General features: G+C 37.9%; 1 protein-coding gene across 3 annotated transcripts in view; it reads left to right on the top strand.

Moving 5' to 3' along the window:
- Positions 1–22,447, top strand: part of gna13a (guanine nucleotide binding protein (G protein), alpha 13a) — a 62,872-nt gene extending 40,425 nt beyond the window's left edge. Inside the window, exons 2-4 of one of the 3 annotated variants that reach the window (XR_010966967.1) lie at positions 626–676; positions 13,786–14,780; positions 16,248–22,447. Coding sequence is in view for 2 of the 3 variants with exons in the window: in XM_068004097.1 (XP_067860198.1) it covers positions 626–676; positions 13,786–14,358 (624 nt within the window). In the remaining variant the exon portion in view is untranslated. Of the gene's footprint in view, positions 1–625; positions 677–13,785 lie in introns of all 3 variants that reach the window. The other 2 variants (XM_068004097.1, XM_068004099.1) reach the window with 2 other exon arrangements.
- Positions 22,448–23,833: the final 1,386 nt, after the last annotated feature.

Raw genomic sequence — 23,833 nt, 5'->3', positions numbered from 1 at the left:
AGTTCAAAGCACACAAAAACGTGACTATTGGTTTTGAAGTCTATTACCTTTTTTCTTTGTGCCCTGAAGATTGCAGATATTTTTTAGACCCATAAACATTAATTTTCACATAATTTACAGTGATTCATTTTTGTATACAGATATCAGCAAATGTAAGATTTTGTTTTAAAATGCTTGGCTTCTAGTCTTCTGCTCAAATATCTTTACGATCATTTAAAATTACTTTGTTAAAAGCATTTGAGTCATTGCTGTAAGGATTGGTATAGGTAAATAGTTTTTTAATGGTGTTCTCAGACTATGACAACTTCATAATTTTCTTTCTGTAAGCATGATACAACAATAAAGAACTTGCATTTATATAGCGCTTCAATGTAGTAAAAGGTCCCACGGTGCTTCACAGGAGTACAAGACTGCACACATACCCAATTTAATTGTTCAGATCCTCATTTGCAGAAGAATTACACATGATTTGAACAGCACTGCAAAGCTGTTTCAGATTTATAATGTTTCTGAACATTTAAATAATCAGTACCAAAATAATTGGCACCAACTGTAGCTAGCTTTCCTCTACAAGTTTAAAAACACATCTGGTGGTTTACTCAATGGCTTTTTTTTTCTTTTTCAGGGGGAATCTGTGAAATATTTCCTGGACAATTTGGAAAGACTAGGGGATCCGGTAAGTAACTTATCAGTTAATGTAGCGTTTTCTCCACTGTCCTAACAACCTTGCTGGGGTAAATTTGACTTGGCTGAATAAAATCTACATTTCATTGTTTTCCATCTTGTGAATAGCAGTAGACATTTCCTTTATACATTTGGTTGGAGAGAATGAGGACTTCCAGCATATGTGTAACAATTTAAATCTTAATGGTTGCAAACAGAAATGTAGGAAAACAAAATTGATGAAGTTACTTTAAAGTAATTGATAGAAGGATTAGAGGGGAGCTGAGGAGAATTTTTTCACCCAGAGGGTGGTGTGGGGATCTGGAACTCACTGCCTGAACGGGTGGTAGAGGCAGAAACCCTCAACTCATTTAAAAAGTATTTAGATGTGCACTTGAGGTGCCGTAACCTACGGGGCTACGGACCAAGTGCTAGAAAGTAGGATTAAACTGGATAGCTCTTTTCTGGCCGGCATGGACACGATGGGCTGAATGGCCTCCTCCTGTGCCATAACTTTCTATTCTAAGTTTTTAAATCTGATTTAAACCTTTAGATAAATGAGGAAACGTTTTTCCAAATGCCTATTTTCATGGGCTTTGTTTGCTGTTTGGATTCTTTTGTATTGAAGCCAGTCAATGTAGGTATCCCTGTATTGCTGACATGATTGGGATAACAGCATTTATTGCTGTCAAACAGCAGGACGTGCTGACAATCCGTTGCCCATTTCATAAGGTTAAGTCACATTCTAAAGCAATAGTGGACTAATTTCATGCGGTTAAGCCACATTCTAAAGGAATAACAGTGAAATTAGCTGCCTAGGCCCGAAGCTCTGGAATTCCCTCCCTAAATCTTTCTGATTCTCTACCTCGCTCTCCTAGAAAACGCTCCTTAAAACCTACCTCTTTCACCAAGCTTTTGGTCACCTTATATCTCCTATGTGGCTCAGTGTCAAATTTTGTTTGAAAATCGCTCCTGTGAAGTGCCTTGGGACATTTTACTACGTTAAAGGCGCTATATAAATGCAAGTTGTTGTTGTAACGCTATCCAGTGTTTTGAAGGTAGTTTGTTCCACTTTTCCCATTTTTGGTTTCCCTATGCCATGTGCCATTTTCTCTGAGAGGGCAGTATGCCATCAGTTCACAGTTCTATGGCTGTGCTATTCACTGTTAGTAGTTGCTAGTTTTTATTTTTGTTTTAGTAAGTGATCTTGGACAGGGGTTTAAAACCTATCACCAGTACACCAGTCGCTGAAAGCGAGCATTCAGATGCAGCAAGCAGTTAGGAAGGTGAATGGTATGTTAGCCTTCATTGCATGAGGATTTGAGTACAGGAGCACGGATGTCTCACTGCAGTTATACAGGGCCTTGGTGAGACCACACCTGGAGTATTGTGTGCAGTTTTGGTCTCCTTATCTGAGGAAGGATGTCCTTGCCATGGGGGGAGTGCAACAAAGGTTTACCAGACTGATTCCTGGGACGGTAGGACTGACGTATGAGGGGAGATTGGGTCGACTAGGCCTGTATTCCCTAGAGTTTAGAAGAATGAGAGATGATCTCATCAAAACATATAAAGTTCTAACAGGACTAGACAGACTAGATGCAGGGAGGATGCTCCTGATGGCTGGGGTCACAGTCTCAGGATATGGGGTATGCCATTTAGAACCGAGATGAGGAGAAATTTCTTCACTCAGGGTGGTGAACCTGTGGAATTCTCTACCACAGAAGGCAGTGGAGGCCAAGTCATTAGATGTTTCAAGAAGGAGATAGATATATTTCTTAATGCTAAAGGGATCAAGGGATATGGGGAAAAAGCGGGAACAGGGTACTGAGTTAGACGATCAGCCACAATCATTTTGAATGGCGGAGCAGGCCCAAAGGGCCGAAGGGCCTACTCTTGCTCCTATTTTCTATGTTTCTAAAAGTCAATCTGTAGGACAAGTAAACAATTTGGAATGATTATTTCGCACTCGGGTTCTCTTTATTTTTACCTTCGCTGTGCTCAATATCGCCGTGAACTGCACAGCCAAGGGAAGAAACTTGCTGTATGTAATTATGGCATGAGCTTGCCTCGTAAGGAGTTAACTACGTTGCAGCTCTAGTCTACTGTACTAATACAAATCTAAAATGCAATCCACTAATGTCTGTTAGGAAACCAGGCCATTGTACTTCTAACCAATTTGCTAACAAATTTGCTGTGATTTTACAGTTCTAGTAACTTTGTATGTAGAGCTTGATAGTACTGTGCTGGAGTATTTTTGTAAACTTGAGTTTTCTAACCCGATTTCCACAAGATTATGTTGTCCACAAATAAAAATATCGGTACTATTTTTTGAATTCCTTTTCAACATGGGTTCAAACTGCTAAAAGGTAAATTAAGGACTATTAACAAATGTATAGAATAGAGTTGCAGGAAGAACAGTGGAGTCAAAAACCCTGTAATCCTTTCAAGAACAGGTGGATGCTGAAATGGGGTGAGGAACTTTGGATTCTGGATGGATGAATTAAGATGACCTGTTACTATCTCAATAATCTCAAATTTCTTGCTCTCCCAAGTAGACGCACTCACTCTCTCTCGCACACGCACTGTAACACGCACACTCTTGCACTTCTTGACCACGTGCGATAGAAAGCTGCACAAATCCAAATATGCACAATCACAAACGGGCTGAGCATAGAACAACATTATCCTCTCTACTTGATCTGTGCTCCACATCATCCCTAGATAAGGCCCTTGGTTTAAGGTCTCCTCCAAAAAAAATGCACTTCTGACAATGCAGCACTCCCTCAGTACTGCATAGAAGTGTCAGCCTAGACCATGTGCTCAAGTCTTTGGAGTGGAGCTTGAACCCACAATCTTTTGCCACAGAGGCAAGAATGCTACCAACAAGCTTTGGTTGACATCTAAATGAATTAGAGACCAAGTGTTGAATTATTAGTGGTGATTAGTGATCAGCTCTTTGTTTCAGACTCCACCTTCCAAGCCCAATGTCTTTTATCAAGATGTGGAGATCAAGGCATGAGCACTCGCTATTTCAACAAAATTAACTTTCTAAGTGACAACAAATTTTGAGCATAATTCTTCATTTTTAAGAAAAAATATTTCTGATGGTGAGATCCCCTCTAACGCTCAAACAGATTTTAATCAGACTTCAAGCCACTTCCTTGCATCAGATACTGGGTTGCTCTTAAAAAAAAAGCCTGCTACTTTTAATTTTGTTTAAAATCCACCAGTATTGATAAACCCCTAATAAACTGTTCAAAACCCATCTTTCAGATTTGTTTGAATCTAACAATGTATAGATAAAAGTAAGTATTTTCAGCTTGTACAAAAGCATTTATTGTATCTGTAATTTGCAAACATTGGTTGGAGTTCAGTTCAATCAAAGGACAGGCTTGAGTTTTGGGCACATCAAGCAGTGCATTTTAAATAAACCTACCTAATAGAACTGTGCCACATTTGTGCTGCACAGTAATCAAATATTAAAAGGTGAAATGTATCCACATACAATAAAAATTACATGCTTAACATGTAACATTTTATCACAATCAGAATATTGCTAGAGAAAATAGTAAATTTCAAAAATGTATAAACACAGATGGAATGCGCAAGAATTAATCAGATCTTTGAGTGGGATTGCATTCAAGGAATGCTCCATGGGAGCCTTAACCACTTATATATCAGATTTTGGGTTTAACCCCCCCCCCCCCCCCACCCAGTGTTGACACCCATTTCAGCTTTCCATCCCATATGTAGAAAGCATTTCCTGGTGTATAGTTTCATGAAAGTAGATTAGCAAGTTGAGATTATTGTCTGCTTCTCAACACCGTTGGAGAATATTATTTTTCTCAAGTTTATATGAACTCCTTTGGAGCCAACATTTTTTGTTGCCTTATTTTCGTGCAGTTAAAGACATTCCTGTTGCTGACAGTTTTGGCATGCCAAGTTAATGTTGTTCACAGCCTTTTAGTAGATCTGTTATATTTTGAGAGTCTTAGATTGGGCTGCTATTAGACAAATTATGTTTACCTAAAATTATCTGTTTAGCTCGTTATCAAGATTGCAGTGCTCAAATTCTTTCTGCAACAAGGTTCCTTAGTGAGCAAAGGCTGACTTTGCTGGTTAGTTGTCTTTAGAGTTTACTATGCCAAATTAGTGGGATTAAAGATTTATATAAATCTAAACCACTGTTAATTTGGCAAAAAAATTTAGGTAACTCCATAACTAATATATTCCTTAATGGGTTGTGAAATTTACCTATTATGAAGAAAGACAGACTTGCGTTTATATAGCGCCTTTTACAACCTCGGGATGTCCCAGAGCAGTTTACTGTGAGCTGATTTGCATAAATCTTCATTCCTTTCCTTGAACATTGTTATCTGAACTTGCTTTCTGAAGAAGACTGCCTTGATAGTGCATTAGTCTTGAGGTCACTGATGGTGGGGGAGCTGAGGGAAGATCCTGTGTAATGCATTTATGCTCTGCAGTATTTACAAAGATAGAAAGACAAAACTACTTGAAAGACACTTTATGATCTTTTGAGATACATATTTGAAAGATAAGCTATACATACAGAATAAAAAAGATCATGCCAAAGACTTTTTGTTATTGGGAAATGAACTGCGGCTGTCAACTATTTTCCGGTATTAGTATACTGAAGGTATAACAGCATTGATCTTTGCAACTTTTAAAAGCCATATATGTTTACTGTTGTGTGAAGATTGCTTGTTTAAGGATTGATGGCAAGCACTAAATAGAAATGTTTTAAATTAAGTTTTCCAGCACAACTCTTTCAAAGTTTAGAACTATAGAAAAAGATGCAAAATTATCTATGATGAACTACCAAACAAAAAGGAGCCATTGACTTGTGTTCCTGGGATTTGAAAGATTAATTAATGAAGTTGGAGATCTTCTAGAAGAGTTAACACTTCTGATTTTGAATGCAGTTTGTGAAATGTCATTAGATTGAAGTGTCTTCTGTGAAGTGTAGGTGAGTTCTTGTAACTTCCTTGAAGTGCTCACTTTAAAGGCATATTTTTCAAAATGCCTTTCATTTTATGGTCCAGCATCGTATTTTGTTAATATGGCTGGAATGTGACCATTATTCAATGATAACCTAATTAGAGCAAGTCTTCTGAATTGGACACAGTTGCATATATTTGCAAGTTTTCATTGTAAAGTTGTCCAGGATTTTTGTCTTGATGAACTACATAGCACATACTATGGAGCTTTGTGGGCACATAAAAAGTTTGTTAGGGTTACTAAAATAATTGTCCTTGGTGTCCTCCAACTAGGTAATTGTCCAAGGATTCCATTCTTAATTTGCTACTCAGTGACCCCACCCCCTTATAAAACTGGACTTGGGTATCTTATGTAAACAGTGGAATTGTATAGTATTTATGGTTTTGATGCCTCCCATCCTTGGATAGCCTGCCAGTACTTACTGCTGAGGCTAATGAAGAATAGCCAATATACTGAAGGGTTGCCAATTCCTATTGAATTATACTCCAGCATACGAGTGTTTTCAGAAGTGGAGGGTAGGGGAGTGAGAAGTCTGCAGTCATGCCAAAACCAATTAACAATTGTTGGACTTTGCATTCTAGCAAATGAGGAATCTATTGGCTGAGAAATAAGGTGGTTAATGCTGAGATATGTTTTGAGGAGACCCAAGTAACTCAACTGCTATGTCTTGCTTCTGAACTATTCCCCTGCAGTGGATCACTCAATCACCATATTTGGCTGGTGGGATAGCAGGAAGGTAAAATGTTAGCCTTTCAGCAAGTGGAATATATTCCCAGTGTATGCTTCACAAAGCACATTACCTATGATCACCAATCTGGCCAGTTAGGGAGAAGGATGTGGGTGGGAAGCACTTGGCGATACTCTTGGATTTCTGCTCATTCAGATTCTGACCTTGTGAACTATGAGTAGAAAGGTCCCAAATCTCAGGCAGGGGTGACTCTGCCTGATCACAACTGACAGTTGTACCTGCAAGTAGATTTCAAATATTCAGTGAGTATTCTCCTGGTCAATTTCAATAAAGTCTGCTAGTACACAAAAAAGTTTGCTGACTGCTTGACCCTACCTAACTAGCTCACTTTTCAACTAGAAATAATGCTTCCCTTACATCTAATGTGGGTTTATGTTGGTTCTGTCCTGTGCTTGTACAGCTGCCCCCCCCCCCCCCCAAAGTGTAGGTCTCATGCAGCTGGCAGCAACCCCAATTAACTTGTCAAATTTACTAATGCAAAGTCGGAAAACAAGGGCAAACAATCGATATAAAAGCAGCTATTCAAAAAAAATCAAAAATGTTGGAAATGCACAGCAGGTGCGTCAATATCTAAAAAAGAGAAAAGGCAGATCAGTGTTCTGGTCGTCAATCCTTTGACCTGGAAACTAAAAGATAACCGAGCCTTTAGTGTAATAAAAAAAAAGACTTACATTTATAAAGCACCTTTCATGACCTCAAGACTTCCCAAAGCACTTTACAGCCAATTAAGTATTTTTATCTATCTATCCATATTTCCATGGGATCTTTCATGTCCACTTGAAAGAAAAAAAGGCATCAAAAGATCAAAAGTGTGTGAAAATGGTCAAGTAAAGTAGTGAAAAACATGAAGGAAACATGCAGGAAAATTGAAATAACAATTTAAAAAGTTAGAGAAACTCAGCAGCAGACAAAGACTCTTCTGCGATAAGATGAGCAGAATTTAGTAGTGTAAACAATGGGAGCCAGCTAGTCTCAATATATGATGCCAATATAAAAGCTGCTAATGAATAAAATTTTATAAAGTAAATCATTTACCACTTTTGAGTTGCAAAATGTACTCGTAGGTAAATGTCTGAAATTTGTAAAGTAGCCAGTTATTGGAGGCAGAGAATGGCCATCTTCTCACTCTGCCTATAGAGTCACTGGACAATAATCAGAAATGGGATTCACCCATTGTTCATAGGTGCAGTTCCAGGTTGAATCACAATCAGAAACTAGAGCCCTGGCTTACTTTTATCTTTTCCTTTCCCTTCTCCAGTGCTGGGCACTGAAGCCAATTGTACTGTTGCCACCCTAGTTAATTCAGTACAGACCAGGAATCAGATCTTTTGGTTTGTGTGATATGGTGTTGCCTATACAAGCTAAACCATCGAGAGGAAATCTAAGGTATTGAATCAGCTGTGTAATGTAACAGTCAAGATGTAAACTTTGTAAAGCTACTTTTATTCATTCTAAGCTGTACACTGAGTGAATTTGGCAGCCACACAAGTAACGATCATTGTTCTCAGGGCTCTTAGGCAAACAGTTGGCAGAAATGTAATTTTACTTTTAATCGAATATTACTGTTTTTCATATAGTCTTTGCCCATAGTGTACCTCCTTTTTAGAAAAATTGATCAGTGTCATTGTAGCATGTAGCTGTGTTATACTTGATTAGAAAAGTGCTTGCAATTGACAATCTGTTTTCTTCGTCACGTTCTCTGTGTAGAATCTCAATTCAAAAGCTTATAAAATGTATATGTGGTTGCTGTCAGGGTTGCTTTTTTCTCTTGTTGCATATAAAGCTCAGCAATGTGATTTTTCGCATTGGCTGTACAGATTTCGCTCAACATCAGTGAAAGTCTTCGACTATCAGGGCAAGTTTGTGACTTCACTTTATCAGCAACAGCAAGTGCTAGTTTGTGCACAAATAGTTGACTTCAAGTCACATTCATGACTTGAGTAAAATGAGTATGCTCAAATTCTGCACATGATTTGTATATTTTGATATTAATTCTGGTCTCTAGATCCACCCTCTAATATAAACTAGGAAATACAGAACATACGCAGCTGCATCAATTGTGTAATCACTTCCAGTGGAAATGATTTCACAATGTAAATTGGGGTGAGTTCCTGATACTCAGATCTACAACTTTTGTATGGTGAGAGTTTATGCCAATGATTCTTGGTTCCATTGAGATGAAGAAACTGGCTCAAGTACTTCTGCTATAATTGTGTGCTCTTATTAGATATAAAACGTATTGGGTTTATGAAAGGGGAATTTTCTGCCTCAAAATAAATGTTTCATCGTGTACTGAGTCAGGTTAGTTAAAAATGTATGTTGGCACTGCCCGTACTCTATGCGGCAGTAAGCTGCTGTCAATAAACCCCTTGTTAAAAGTACTGCATATATTTGCATGTGAACGAGATTCATGTTCATAGTAATGTTTGTCCTGCATTTGCCTCAAACAAAAGCTTAAACAAATAATTGAGCCCTTCACTGATGCAAAGATATGTTATAGTTTTGAATAACAGCATATTCTTTACAAAGCTAAAAATGCTTATTTCTTCAAAAATTTGAGAAAGCTTCTATACTTTGGGCCAATATCCATTTTCTTTGACAGTCTGAATTTGCCACGCTTACAAGACCAATAGATTCTATGTGTTTAAAGTTTGTACAGCAGCTATTTTTTGTATTTTTGGAGTGATTTGTGAACTTTAGTACTTTTTTAAAAAAAAAGAAAAACTTGCATTTATATAGTGCCTTTCATGACCTCAGGATATCCCAAAGTGCTTTAAAGTAAATGAAGTACTTTTTGAAGTGTAGTCATTGTTGTAATGTAGGAAACGTGGCAGCCAATTTGCGCACTGCAAGGTCCCACAAACAGCAATGCTATTCTTCGAAATATTGCCACGGGATCTTTTAATGTCTCATCTGAAAGACGCCACCTCAGTCGGTGCAGCACTCCTTGGCCCTGGCACTGGGAGTGTCAGCCTAGATTTTGTGCTCAAGTCTCTGGAGTGGGACTTGAACCCACAATCTTCTGACTCAGAGGCGCGAGTGCTAGCCACGGCGACACGTTATAGTATAACATCAATTTAACAGAATAATTGGGATGACCTAGTTTTGATCTGATTGCATTGTCAAAATGATTATTTGACTGTAGTCAGACATCAAAATCAACATGGCAGTGTTGATGTAATTAATAGATCATTGTGTTCTGCAAGCTCATTGATAGTCGTATGCAAAATGTTTGCTCTATCAGATTTTTATTTTGGAATAGATTACATTTTTAAAATGGATGCTAGGGTGTGTGCCTAAATATAGTTAAACACATTTGTTTATGGTGTATAGCAACTGTGACACAGGTGAGAACAAAAACTGGTGGCTGGCTGCCTGTTACTCGGCATAGGCTGTTAATTGATATGGGCAGGTGGCACTATGGTACTGGAGCAGGAAAGTATTGCTCAGGTGGTCAGTTATGGGTTGGGGTTGTAGTCCCACTTGTTGAGATCCTGACCTAAGCTGTGCTCAGTGATGTATTGGGCAAAGACCAGACACTCTTCTGCAGAGAGGACAAGTGAACCTCGGCTACCCTATGTTTGACTAATTTGTTAGAGTTCTTTGAGGAAGTAACAAGCAATGTGGATAAAGGAGATCCTGTGGATGTGGTGGTACTTGGATTTCCAGAAGGCTTTTGACAAGGTGCCACATCAAAGGCTACTGCACAAAATAAGAGCTCATGATGTAGGGGGCAACACATTAGCAAGGATAAAGTATTGGTTAGCTAACAGGAAACAGAGAGTAGGCATAAATGGGTCATTTTCAGATTGGCAAGATGTAACAAGTGGAGTGCCACAGGGATCAGTGTTTGGGCCTCAGCTATTTACAATCTATATCAATGACTTGGATGAAGGGACCGAATGTATGGTTGCTGAATTTGCTGATGATACAAAGGTAGGTAGGAAAGTAAGTTGTGAAGAGGACATAGAGTCTGCAAAGGGATATAGATAGGTTAAATAAGTGGGCAAAAATTTGGCAGATGGAGTATGATGTGGGAAAATATGAACTTGTCCGCTTTGGCAGGAGGAATAGGAAAGCAGTATATTTAAATGGAGAGAGATTGCAGAACCCCGAGGTACAGAGGGTATCCTAGTACATGAATCACAAAAAGTTAGTATGCAGGTACAGCAAGTGATTAGGAAGGCAAATGGAATGTTGTCATTTATTGCAAGGGGAATGGAATATAAAAGTAGAGATGTTTTGCTACAGTTGTGCAGGGCATTGATGAGACCACATCTAGAATAGTGTTTGCAGTTTTGGTTTCCTTATTTAAGAAAGGACATAATTGCTTTGGAGGCAGTTCAGAGAAGGTTCACTCGACTGATTCCTGGGATGAGGTTATCTAATGAGGAAAGGTAGGACAAGTTGGGCCTGTATGCATTGGAGTTTAGAAGAATGAGAGGTGATCTTATTGAAACATAAGATCCTAAGGGGACTTGAAGGGATAGATGCTGAGAGGATGTTTCCTCTTGTGGGAGAGACTAGAGCTAGGGGCCATAGTTTAAAAATAAGGGGTCTCCCATTTAAGATGCAGATGAGGAGAATTTTTTTCTCTGATGGTCGAGAGTCTGTGGAACTCCCCTCCCCAGAGAGTGGTGGAGGCAGGGTCATTTAATATTTTTAAGGCTGAGCTAGATAGATTCCTGATTAACAAGGGAGTCAAAGGTTATAGTAGGTAGATGGGAAAGTAGAGTTGAGGTTGCAATCTGATCAGCCATGATCTTATCAAATGGCAGAGCAGGCTCGAGGGGCTGAATGGCCTCCTCCTGCTCTTAATTCATATGTTCTTGCACGCTTCTTGGCGCTGGCTCAAATATGGTTTTGTCAGAACCCTTGGGCAGGTTTTTTCCTACATATAACTGACTGTTGTGCTAATGTTAAATGCATTGTTAAAACAGACATTACATCTCATACGCTCTAAATGCTGCCAACATGTGGACTTCGTCTCCATCGTCATCATCATCATCATCAACCGGTCTAGTAACCAGCTTGTGCTCCATTGCAGAGGAACACATTTAAACATGGAGGACCAAGTTGCATTGGGAAGCTGTAATGATGTAAAGTCAAGCAGGACAAAATGTCGCTACTGTAAATCTCTCTGCATCGTTGGCACGAATACTGCTTCATTTCTAACCTGTTAAAGTTTATATATTTGACGGCCACTTCCAGTGAACATATTGCCCATCTACAAAGGAGTCTATTAAAAGTGTCACTGTGTTCATTTTATCCATTTCCGATAGACTGATTCAAATTTGAGGTTTTGTTCTTGAGTAATACACTCAACCCACTGGCATTCAACATGAGTGAATTAAAAAATGCATATATAAATGCATAGGCAAAACCAGTTTTGTTTATGCTGGGTTAGTTTACCCAGCCAAGATGGTAGGGGTGCTACAATCAGCCTCAGCACCACAGGTTAGGGAGAAGAAAATTGGAGGTGGCTCCTACTTCTGATTGCTCTCCATTGAACCTTTCTGGAAGTGCGTTAAATTCATACATCATGAATGATCATTGCCCAAAGTGTCAAAGCACTTCCAATACTGTGCAATCGTATGCCTTTAGGAGCAGAGAGAAAATTGGCAAAAAAGCATGTAGTAATTTGAAGGTCAACAGAACATGCTGGCATACAATTGTTTTGTCTATTAGGCATTTCAGCCGCAAATTTTTATTGGCAGCATATACAAGGACAACTGGTTATTTTCTAGTAGCTGTTACAGGAATTGGCAGGAGGAAGATTCAAGCTCAGTTTTCCTCAGTTTTCTCCTCTTATGGCTGTCTCACCTCTCCTTTTCAATCTATTACAGAATCCCTTAGTCACTAATCCTGGCAGCAAATTTGCAAAGTAATACTTTAAAAAGTGAGAGTCTCTGAAAACCATGCTACCTGCTATCGTGGAGTGGGATTCTGATGAAAGGTCATCAACCTGAAAAGTTAACCCTACCTTTTTCCACAGATGCTGTCTGACCTGCTGAGTGTTTCCAGCAGTTTCAGTTTTTATTTAATACTTTAAAAGGGTTGCTTACCTAGAAACTTGTTATTGGAGTTTGTGTCTTGCTTGCCCCCCACCCCCCCCCCCCCCCCACCACCATCATCACCCTGGCAGAAGTTTCATTTTTCCCTTTTTTAATATTCCTGACTTTCCATATCGTACTTTGTTTATCCTGGATTTCAGTGCTGTACAATAATCAAATCATTTTGGTGGATTAGAAGGAGCTGCTCAATTTCTATGTTGACAGATTCAAGGTTATGCTGTATATGTGACACACAATCATTATTTGTTGATGGTAAAGGGTAAAACATGGATTTGTATAGGTAATTGTAAATGAAGGGGACATTAAGATTTGGTTCCTGGAACAGTCAATGTTGTAGAAGTTGTCACATCATCTGCCAGCAGAACCCTGTGTTGCATTCTCTTAACGTACACGTCAGCAGTTTTCCCATTGATAACTTTATTTTAATATTTGTTAAACTGTGACATGGTATTGTCCACTAACTGGCACCTGGTTGTCTCTTGACAGACAATTAAAAAACACTTCTATATTGGCAGTGTGTTAGATTGGATTATAAATACCACTATTTTGGTGTTTATACTAAATCCTATTCCAGCGGCAGACTTTGTAGACCACAATAAACAGGATTTGAGTATGAAGGTGGTATAAGGGAGGTGGATTAATCTTATAAATGCTGAGAGCCAGCTCACCATCACTGATCTCCCAAGATCCAAACTGAAATATCAGTATAAAAACACCTGAAGGTTAATCAGATGCCGCCGCTTATTTGTGGGTGGGTGAAGAGACTGATTAATCCATATGTATGATTGCTTTTTACTGCTGACAGTTGTTATTAGCACTTTCTTTCTTGTCATGACAAAATTCTTAAATAAATGGAGAAATCCTTTGGTTCTGATGAAATGAGCTTTGTTTAGCCAACTGCTGTCACGGCAACCTTGAGTTCTGCTTTATATACTTAATTTCTCACCATATTTAAGACATAAATACAGTCAGGGCTTCAAGTAAAAAATAACTGGTGCAGGTGCTGAAACTTATGCACTAAGCCTGAAAACTCCCAGCATTCTAAGGATTAAATAAGATTATAATCTGTTTTATGATATATTTATGGCTTTTCCACTAAATAGGAGCTAATGGCATGACATAAAATGGACTCTAATTTATCACTAAGCTGTATATGGCAATTCTTTATATGCTAAGTCTAAGTACGCAAGAGGTAGTTGCATGCAATTGTATAGTAATTGGTTAGATTCTGTATAAAACTGTGCCATCTGCACCCAGTATTAACTCTGTTTTCTTCTTTAGGACTATCTTCCGACACAACAGGACATTCTACTAGCACGAAGACCCACTAAGGGAATACACGAATACGACTTTGAAATAAAAAATGTGCCCTTCAAGATGGTGGACGTGGGTGGGCAAAGGTCAGAACGAAGGCGTTGGTTTGAGTGCTTTGATGGAGTGACTTCCATTCTCTTCCTGGTGTCATCAAGTGAATTTGACCAGGTGCTCATGGAGGACCGGCAGACGAATCGCCTGAGTGAGTCCTTAAACATCTTCGAGACGATAGTCAACAACAGGGTCTTTAGTAATGTCTCCATCATTCTTTTCCTTAATAAGACGGACTTGCTGGAGGAGAAGGTTAAAACTGTCAGCATCAAAGACTACTTTCCTCAATATGAGGGAAACCCTCATGAGCTCTCGGATGTTCAACAGTTCCTCGTGCAGTGCTTTCGCGACAAACGCCGAGACCAACAGCACAAACCACTCTACCATCACTTCACCACCGCCATTAACACCGAAAACATTCGTCTGGTCTTCCGCGACGTCAAGGACACTATCCTCCATGACAACCTTAAGCAGTTGATGCTCCAGTGACGTCCAGTTACTTTGTTACTTTTAATTTCTGGCACTGACAGCAGTTTACACCAGAGTGGGATTGAGGTTACAGTTCCTTCAGCAATTTGAGGCAGCCGCTGTAAACTGCTCAACCAGATTAATGCCAAATTTATTTTCTAGACTTTGGCCTTTCAATTGCTTTGCTCCCAGTTGGGTTTTACTGAGGGTATTCCAGTCAAGTGTACACTTACGGCAACTCGACAGAGTTTACGATCTTGTTTCTTCAAAAATGAAGATATGTGAAAAAGTGCCAGATAATGCAAAGCTGTGGTCAATGTGGAGATTGTGTCTAGTTGATATCTGTTCTCCCCCTCTTCCCACCCCTTCCCCAACAAAAAGGGCTAGTACAAAGCAAAAGTCATTATTTATTCCAAAAAATGATTTGAGTATTACTGAAACAGGTTAGCAACATCTTGGCCGTAAATATTCCTTTTGGGAGTAAAATTGTGCTTTTGTCACATTCAAATTGTTTTCAAAACCTTCTTTTAAAAAAATGTTTAAAATTTTGCTATTTGGTTTACTACTGATAGGTACAGTAGTCATTGAGTGGTACATATATAACCCATTGAAATGTGAAGCAGTCACAATTTGTACAAGTTAGGATTATTAATATTGGATTTAGTGTGTGAAACTTATCCCCAATGAAAGTTTTACAGAACTAATACAGTATTTACATAAAATTTGCAATGTTTACATAGTATTTTATCAGAATTGTACATAAATGCCAAATTTCACAGAATTGCTTCATGATTGCATGGGAGTCTGGGGCCTAACCTAAAAGTTAACTCTTAATTGAATAGTGCAGGTACAACATGCCTTACCTGTCTCTGATCCTAACCTGTAGTAGTAAACCAATGTTCTGTTTTATTATATCGTGCTACCATAAAGTTACTAAAATATGACATAAGGCTTCATTGGCCACTTTATGAAAGCTTCTGACTTCAGCTAAACTTTTATTAACAGGTGTGTATTTGGCCTGTGAATCACACCTCAATAAAAGCATCATTAAACTAATATTGAGCAATGAGAGCTATTTTTTTAATTGAACCCATGCAAATTGTAGCTGAATAATTTGTCTTGGTATTGAGATATTTGATATTGCTCTATGCCTAAATTAAACAGGCTGTTTATTTAAAATAGTAATGACATAATTCTTAAATTTGTGATGCAATCTATGACTAATTGCCTTTTTTGAAAGATGAAATATGGAAATTTAGCTTTCACTTTCTAAAAACTGCAGCGTGCCAAAATGCATTTTTTTTTGCAGATCATGGATAAAATACTTGCTTTGTAAACAGCTGGAGTTTTATAATTGGTTTTAAATACGTCCTATTAAATTCAGGGTTTAGAATTCACTAGTGTATCTGCAAACCCCTTTTCATTTGGTCAGTAATTACTAACAGAAGCCTTATTAAATCTAGCAACATACAATGTGTAATGCAAAAGCATTCTCTTTTTGATACTTTTGTTACAAGTTAGGGTTGTTAATATTGAATTTAGTATGTGAAACCTTTAAATGGTAATTATTTGTAGATTATAAAGAACCTGAACTGCACCACTGTGGTAGGATTTTTGAACTGCAGCATACATTAAAAAAAATGATTGTGCTGCTTTCATCTATTTTAGTGGTAATGCCTTTGTTTAAACGTTTACCTCAATTAATGTTGGGGCTGTCAGACAGTAGTAAATTCTAACCCTGGTGTACCTACAGTGCCACGTCTTTCCTTGACTATCTGTCTTTGTTGAATAACCGGCTTGCCACACTTATATACTAATGTGTTGCTTAATGACCTCTTTGATAGTTTTATAAATCTGCAAATGTTTTTAAATGTTCTTACATGCTGTGTTTAATGTTGGTTTCTCTACAGACTTCATGATGCACGGTATCTTTTCAATGTTACTGTGGCATTTGCAGTTCTATGCAGTCCGTTCCATCCAGGTTTTGTCTTTGTGTTTTGGTCAAACGTTAGCAGTCAGTTCAGCGATTATAGGCCTCCAGCGTATCAGTTTGACAGGTAATTTCTAAGACTAGCCGAAACTGTGTTGAAATGGAAATTTAAAATTTGGAGTTAGTTGAGCCATTTTGGCTGTCAGCTGTATGATGAGAACCAAAGAAAAAGCTTGTAGCTCATTTGGTGGGCACCAGAACCTAAAAGAGGCCCCTAAGCACAATCCCCTTCCTTAAAAAAAATCTGTTGAAATTCAGATTTCTGTTACAAACTGGGGACAAAATTTATTATTGGTATGTTGAACTCTGCCATTGCTTCCAAGCCTTTATCAATACTGAAGAAAATAATTCAATATTTAAAGAATTTTATTAAATGTTTTGTTCATAAAAAAGCAATATATACTCATGAATGCTCTGAGAGACTGTGCATACAGTATCTTGTGAATGTAGTTTTTGAAGAAAATGATTTTGGCAAGAACTAGGACCTGGAGGAAATCTTTGCTTTATCCACCTACTTTAAAATAGGTTGCTATAGCATAGTCTACAGAACTTAATACAATGTACTGTGAAGCACTAGGCTTTTGAGACTGGAGTAACTACTACTGTCTTTATAAGATTGTCAAACTCTGCATTTTACAATATCTTGTAAAGTATACTGTGCCTACCATGCAGAAATTTTATGCTGACAAGAATGCAAGAACCTTAATTTTCCATGTAGTTTACTACAGACACGTGGGAGGAGACTGGAAACAGTATCGTCTCATCTGACTGTGATCTTAAGACTTCACAAAATAACCACATGCTCAAGTCCACCATAAATTGTCATTTGTGCCATTAACCAAATACAGCAACCCTTAAATTGAACAGATAACAAATGCTGCAATACTGAATTCTCTATAGCCTTTCTGAAGAAACTAGTATTATGCGTGTCCTGACAATACACATTCCTTTTTCCCTCATCTTTTGAAGGCTTGTGCTGGGGTACAACACCTCTGATACTTAATCCAAGTGGCCATTTTTTTGTATGTGAGCCTGAAGAAACAGTAAACAGCACGAGGTCATTGCAGCTGAGCTTGATCATCATCTCAGTGCCCCATGTACACTTCGACCTCTGCTCTAAGGTAGATGTGGACACTGAAAGGACAGGATCCAACTCTGGTGTATTTATAATAGTGTTTCTCTATCTTTTCTTACCCTGCGGATGCTGCAATCAGGTGTAGCACCATCTACTGAGGTTGGCTAACTCAGGATTGCTAACGTCATAGAAAAACAACTTTCCACGTTGGTGCTAGCTATAGTTAATGCCAGCAGCAACAAAACATCTTTAATAATTTGATCATTGAAAGCTTTGTTCTTTTCAGTAACCAAGTGTAATCGTCTTAATTTTTAGAGACAATAAAGGTAAGGTACTCAAAAAAAAATTTCTTTAATTTTCTCCTGATCTTTACCTGATGCAAAACATTTGAAGGTGAACTTGTAGTCATAAGTTTGCGAAAGCTGTTCCTTCTGAGTGGAATCAATAATTTGTACACTAAACCAAAAGGTATCTTCCTAGTGCCATTGTAATACCATGGGTGGAGCATTAGATTGTACTACTGCTTGCTAGTTGTCACACAAAGTCATGTAAAAACTGCAAAAAGATTCCTCCAGCTCTGTACAAATGATTTGGTTGCCTGTTCTGTTTCAGAGCCAAAAGCTTTGTGCCCCATCATTTTTGAAATGTGATCAAAATTGCAAGCAAATGGTTCTGTTGAAGCTAATATGGCAGCAGTAACTGGTGCCAGTTGGGCAACTGCTTGGTTTATTGAATGAAACTCGTATAAACCTTTTCCTCTTCATTTTTTCTTTGTAAACATGTAAGAGCCTCAACTAATGACGTCTGACATCTTGCATAAGTGGAGAAACTTAACTTTCTGGTGGGATTTTGAATATCATTTCCAAAAATACTGTTCATTTGTTAATTCTGTAAGTAGTTTTGCCAGAAATTGAGGATTAAGATCAGGTAACACTTGCAAACCAATTTTCATCTTCCATTGCTTTTCATGCAAAGCCACCATTTTCTTTTATGAAACTACTTGATTTAGTCCTGCATCCTAGCTTTCCAGAAGAGATGTTTTGTTTCACATTGTGGTGAAACTGGGGTAGCAGCTGCTTCATTTGTTTGAAAATAGGAGTGCTTAGTATTCTAGATGTTTAATTTGTGTATTAATTAAAAAAAAGGTTATAATAAAACAATCCTGTGAGCCCCATTGATAAATGCATTCACCTCTATTTTCATGCTTCTGCAATGCAAGCAACTTCTTGAGGCTGTCTCTAAATTCTTGTACCACCTTACACTAGCCCAATTGTTTTGATAATTGAATTAATTTTTCCACTCAAATCAAAACTAGTCGTATTTAAACATTACCTGCAGGTACTGATAGTCAACAAGTGAGCAGTGTTTATTTCATGATTTTGCCAGTTTTAGGTTTATCTAGGTCTTAACTAGATGGCTACCTACTTTAAGTATCCATTCCCATTCATTGTCATTTTATACAAATCAAAATACATTTTGTTTGGGAGCGGTGTCTATTATTTGGCTTTTTTGTATAGGTCCCTGTTGTATTTGCATGCAGTGATTAAAGAAATGCACTTTTCCAGTAAACTTGAGAAGTTAAGAGAAGAGTTAGCAAATTAATTTCATAATTAAAAAAACAGTACATTGCAACATATAAAACCCGCAACAATCTTAAACATAAAACCTAATTGTGATTGTAGTTATTTTCAGTAGATTGATCCTATTTACCAGGACTGGGTTAAACTTACAAGATCAGTTTCTTGCTGTATAATATAGTGCTTATTCTTTTTGCTTTACTCCAAGTTGAACTGTTAGTCCATTCTTTTCTATCCTTCATGGTACAGTCTGAATATATTAACTGCAGTATTGCAAAGTACCATTACCATTTTAATAACCCAGCAGTAGCAAATTGACCTGTATTTGCGATTCAGTATGTTTGGTGGTTGCTCATACACAAACTGATGTCTACCAGTCTGTAATAAAGCACTTACAGAAATAAATTTAGTCGACTTAATATTCAGTATTGGTTGAGAATACCATCTCTAGACATGCATGTTAGGTTTATATTGCATTGGCTGCCATCAGTTATGTTAACTTACAAAAAAACATTGAATTGTATAATTTTTTAAAATTGAAATGAAAGCTGTCATTTTACATCTTTGTTACTAAACATAGGTGCGATAAATGAAAACTTAAGTTTATGGAATCGACAGCTAGTGGCTACTGTAATGGTTATATTTTAAACAATTATTTTGTAAAGAGCTGTATCATAGCATTTCTACAGATAAGTAAAATCTGAGGTCACTTTTCACAACGGTTGAACTATCTTAAGAGCAATGTCATGTAATTTGGGCTGTGGGGTTTTTATACAGAATTTATCTTAGAAATCTTGCACCACGACAAGGACAAACCAAACTGACTTTTCTTGAGTAAAATTTGCTTAATTTCAAGAGCCACAATGCAGATGAATGCAAAATGATTCTGTCCTTGAATTTGCATTCTGAATCCTATTGTGCATTAAAAGATCAGGCATGTCCACAAACTAAACTCTGACCCAAAAAAGATTCAAAAACCTTCCTCTCAAAAATGTGTATGAAGTGCAACAGAACATTGAATTGTGCAAGTACCTGTTTAGCTTGAAGAAATGAACCAGTTATTGGATGAGTTCATATATTATAATGTCTCTGTGGAATGCAGTTCTAGTCTACCAGTGACATCGATTTGGAATATCCAAGATGGCAGCACCCCTGAGTGTGCCAGTGTATGTTTTCATGTGACTTTTTCAGAGCAGGTTAATGTGTAAATTGCAGCTGTGCAGCTGTTAAAACTTGTGCATATTCAGTGCTCAACTTGTGACTGTTTCTATTTTTCATTCCATGGAGTGGTATTCTGTTCATCTGAAAAAAAATTTTTCCTGTGGTTTTTCCAATTTTTCTCTTCTGAAGGCACTGAATTTTGCTGAGGTACTATTTCATGGGTGCCAACAGCCCTCTGAACCCTGCCGTACTGGTCATTCTTCATGTGTGAGCATAAATAGTGTTTCAGACTATTCCATGGTAGCATCATGACGAAACCAGATCACGTGCTTAAGGGTGTTACTGGATGTTCCAGGATTGATTTGTAAAGTTCATTCATGCATTTACCCATTGAACCATCAGGGAAGTTTTCATACCTTTAATTAGCATCCTCATTTTTTTTCCTGCACTGAGATTGATGAGAAAAGTAATTTTAAAAAAAATTAGTTGAGAAAATGGCAAAAAATACTGAAGAACTTAATATTTAAAGGACCTAGCATTTAATCTCTCTGCCTCCATTTTCCCCCCAATTATATCTCCTCTCCTCTCAAGGCACTGACACTTGCTGGGGTATATTTTTATGAATGCTGGAAGCCTTGTTATCTTTGCTAAATAGCCACTTTTCATTTGTTGATTTGGATAGGCTGCTCAACCATGACAGCATCACAACTAAAACCCATTCCTGTCATCACCTGATGTGCACTTTCCAGCAACAGTCACTGGTTAGTATTCAGTAGCGCATGCAGTGGCTGATGGTTTTTTTTCTTTCTTCAGCCAATTATGATGCTCCCAGCTAAGATCAGATACCTCAGCACAGAATGGGAATGAAACCTGGGACCTTTAGGTCTCTGATTTGGTACTACACCAGATTCAGGACACCAAAAGGATGCTGCTTCCATTCTTAATCAAATGTGTGTGTAAATGAGATGACATAGATACCTGGAAATATTCAATATATACGACTACTCCACATTTATGAAAAACGTTTTACAGTAAGACATCTGCTTGGTCCTTTGGTTTTCTGTTAGTCGATGAACTGGTATCTCTGAATTCTTGATTGTGTGTTTGTGGGGGGGGGGGGAATGAACATTCTTTTGATGAGAGATTCCTTACCTTTAACTGTGCATTGCTTGTATATGGCCAAACTCAATAGTTTAAAACAATGTGTATTGCCCCCTCATAATACCAAAAACTGACTGAATTCTAAATACTTAACAGATAGCAGCCATGTTTACTATTAAAATATCTGGAAAAAATTCATATATCTACATTGACATAGAAATGATTGAGATAATCAGAGAAAGTTAAGTACACTTCTTGTTTTAGACCTACCTTTCAAGAAGAAAAACAGTTATTTGCCTACAGCCCTCTCTAACCAGTTCTGAACTGCCGTGTCTGGCCATTTGCCCAGTTATGGAAGCCCTTGTAATCATTTCTAGAATGTCTTGTACTTCATAATGTTGCCCATTAGTGTCTCAGATACACCATTAGTGCAGTATTCAGTTAACATTTGGTGTGAGTGAATTGGGGTGGTTTAAATACGATACATGATGTCGAAGATCAAGCGGTTACACCATGTTGTTCAGTTGCCTTTACGACTTTCAGTTGTGGTGCGTGTTAGCAGTAAGGTACTGCTGGAAGAATTAATATGCTTTGTGTACATTTTGGTGTGTGCCTACATGGTCATATTGCTTAGTTTCTAAAAATTACTAAATTTTTTAGAAACGTGCACATTTTTATAAGCACATGTGCAATGTGCTCCATTAGCCTAGTTAAGTTCTTATCTATCCCTTGATAATTTCAGTGGCATTACTTGAATTGAAAATATTTTGAGCAACAAAATTGAATTTGTGGAAAATCTGCTCTCAGCACAGGGATCAGTTCAACAATCATGGATAAACAGTGCTTTAGCTATAAGTATCATTTTAACTGTTCATTTAAAAAATATAGCATCGTTGTATAGGAAAATTGTGGTTTGTTTTATAGATGTATCTTCAAGGATTTTGGGGGAAATGGACTGAATCTTTAACATCATTTTACTTTGTTGTATATTTTCTTTTGTTCAGAAATGGCAGTAAATTATTCAGATTGGAAAGCTGAGAGTAACTTTGCTTGTTTTGGTTTAATGCTTTAGTAACTAATAGTGATGCTCTTCCCATTATGCTGTAATTGTATATTGCTCTGTACATACAATGCAGAAAGTTTGTCTTTGCAGCCATTAATGCCTTTGTATAAATTTACTGACGTGTATTAAACAATTTACAACTTCTGATTGGTCTGTCGTGATTTTGTTGTATGGGTGGATGGTGGATAAATCTCACAGCATAAATCTAGGTCAGTTATAATGATTGCATGTGCAGGGATGGAGAGAAGGGCATCCATATATTGGCTACTCATGATTTCCAGTGGAAACCATGTTGAGTTGGAAAGGAGACCAATTGAGCTTTTCCTTTGGTATCAATAGGAGTTTCTCTTGGATTGCTAACTAAAGAGTCACAAGATAATTGGGGATGAGAAAGGCCATTTGGTCCATCCAGCAAGATCCCCATTACAACATCCAGTTGTTTAAATGATTCTAAGGTTTTCACCTCCACTGTTATCCTGGAGGCCATTCCATGTATTAGCAAGTTCTTCTTTACAAAGAATGATTAACATCCGTCCTAAATTTCCCTTTACTGTTTTGAATCTCTGTCCATTTGCCCTACTTTCAATTTAATTTAAAGTAATTTTCCGATTTAATTTTTTCATACCATTAAGTATCTTGTATACCTCAATATGATCACCTCTCAGATCTTTCCCTATCAAGGCTGAAAAGCCCAAGAATCTCCTATGTTTCCTCATAATTTGGAGCTTTGACACTGGGGTTCAGCGTTGCAGCTTTATGCATTGACTCCAGTGTGAATATTTCCCTTATGTCTTGGTGACCAGAACTGGACACTCTAGTCTGACCAGACATCTGTATAGTTTGATTGTGACTTCCTTTGACTTCTACACTTCCCAGTGACTCCATCAATGATGGTTAGTGCTTAAATCTCCCTAGTCTCTCAACACTGGGATAAATACCTATCCATGGCAATTTTTGTTTCAAGTCCTTATAGCCTGTCTAGAACTTCCATCTTAATTATTGCATTGCCCCTTGAGGATATGATCAGACTCTGCTCTGATGTCAACCATGATTGAATAGCCTGCCAACTTTCACTGTCGCTGACACATTAAAGAATGGATCCTTTGCCAAGGCAGTGGAGGATTGCTGACATCTGTGGAACAGTACTCTCACGTGAACAAGCACCCTCTAGAGCAAAGAAAGGGAAGAAAATTGGGAGGGGGTGCAGGCTATGACGAGAATCCAAGGTTTGTCCCTAGAGTAATTAAGCTATACTATTCCTGCAGCCTCAACATCCTGGAAAGTGAGTCACAGAGCACTTTTACTGGATTGTTCCGCTGTCAACGAAATGTGCAGCTATAGACAAACCATAAAAGATAGCAATGGTCTTGAAATAGAAAAATGAGCATAAGATAGTTAATGATTGATTACTTCCTCTAAGTATTCACAAGCGAAGACATGAGCATCAAGCCCTCCCAGAGGTAACCTAGGCAAAACGAGTGACCGATACTGATGCAACAGCACAATGTTGTATTGATTACCCAGCACAG

This window comes from Heptranchias perlo, chromosome 23 (genome assembly GCF_035084215.1).
Source record: "Heptranchias perlo isolate sHepPer1 chromosome 23, sHepPer1.hap1, whole genome shotgun sequence".
NCBI classification, from domain to species: Eukaryota; Metazoa; Chordata; class Chondrichthyes; order Hexanchiformes; family Hexanchidae; genus Heptranchias; species Heptranchias perlo.
Note: the sequence above shows the minus strand (reverse complement) of the source record. Positions and strands in the feature narration are given on the sequence as shown.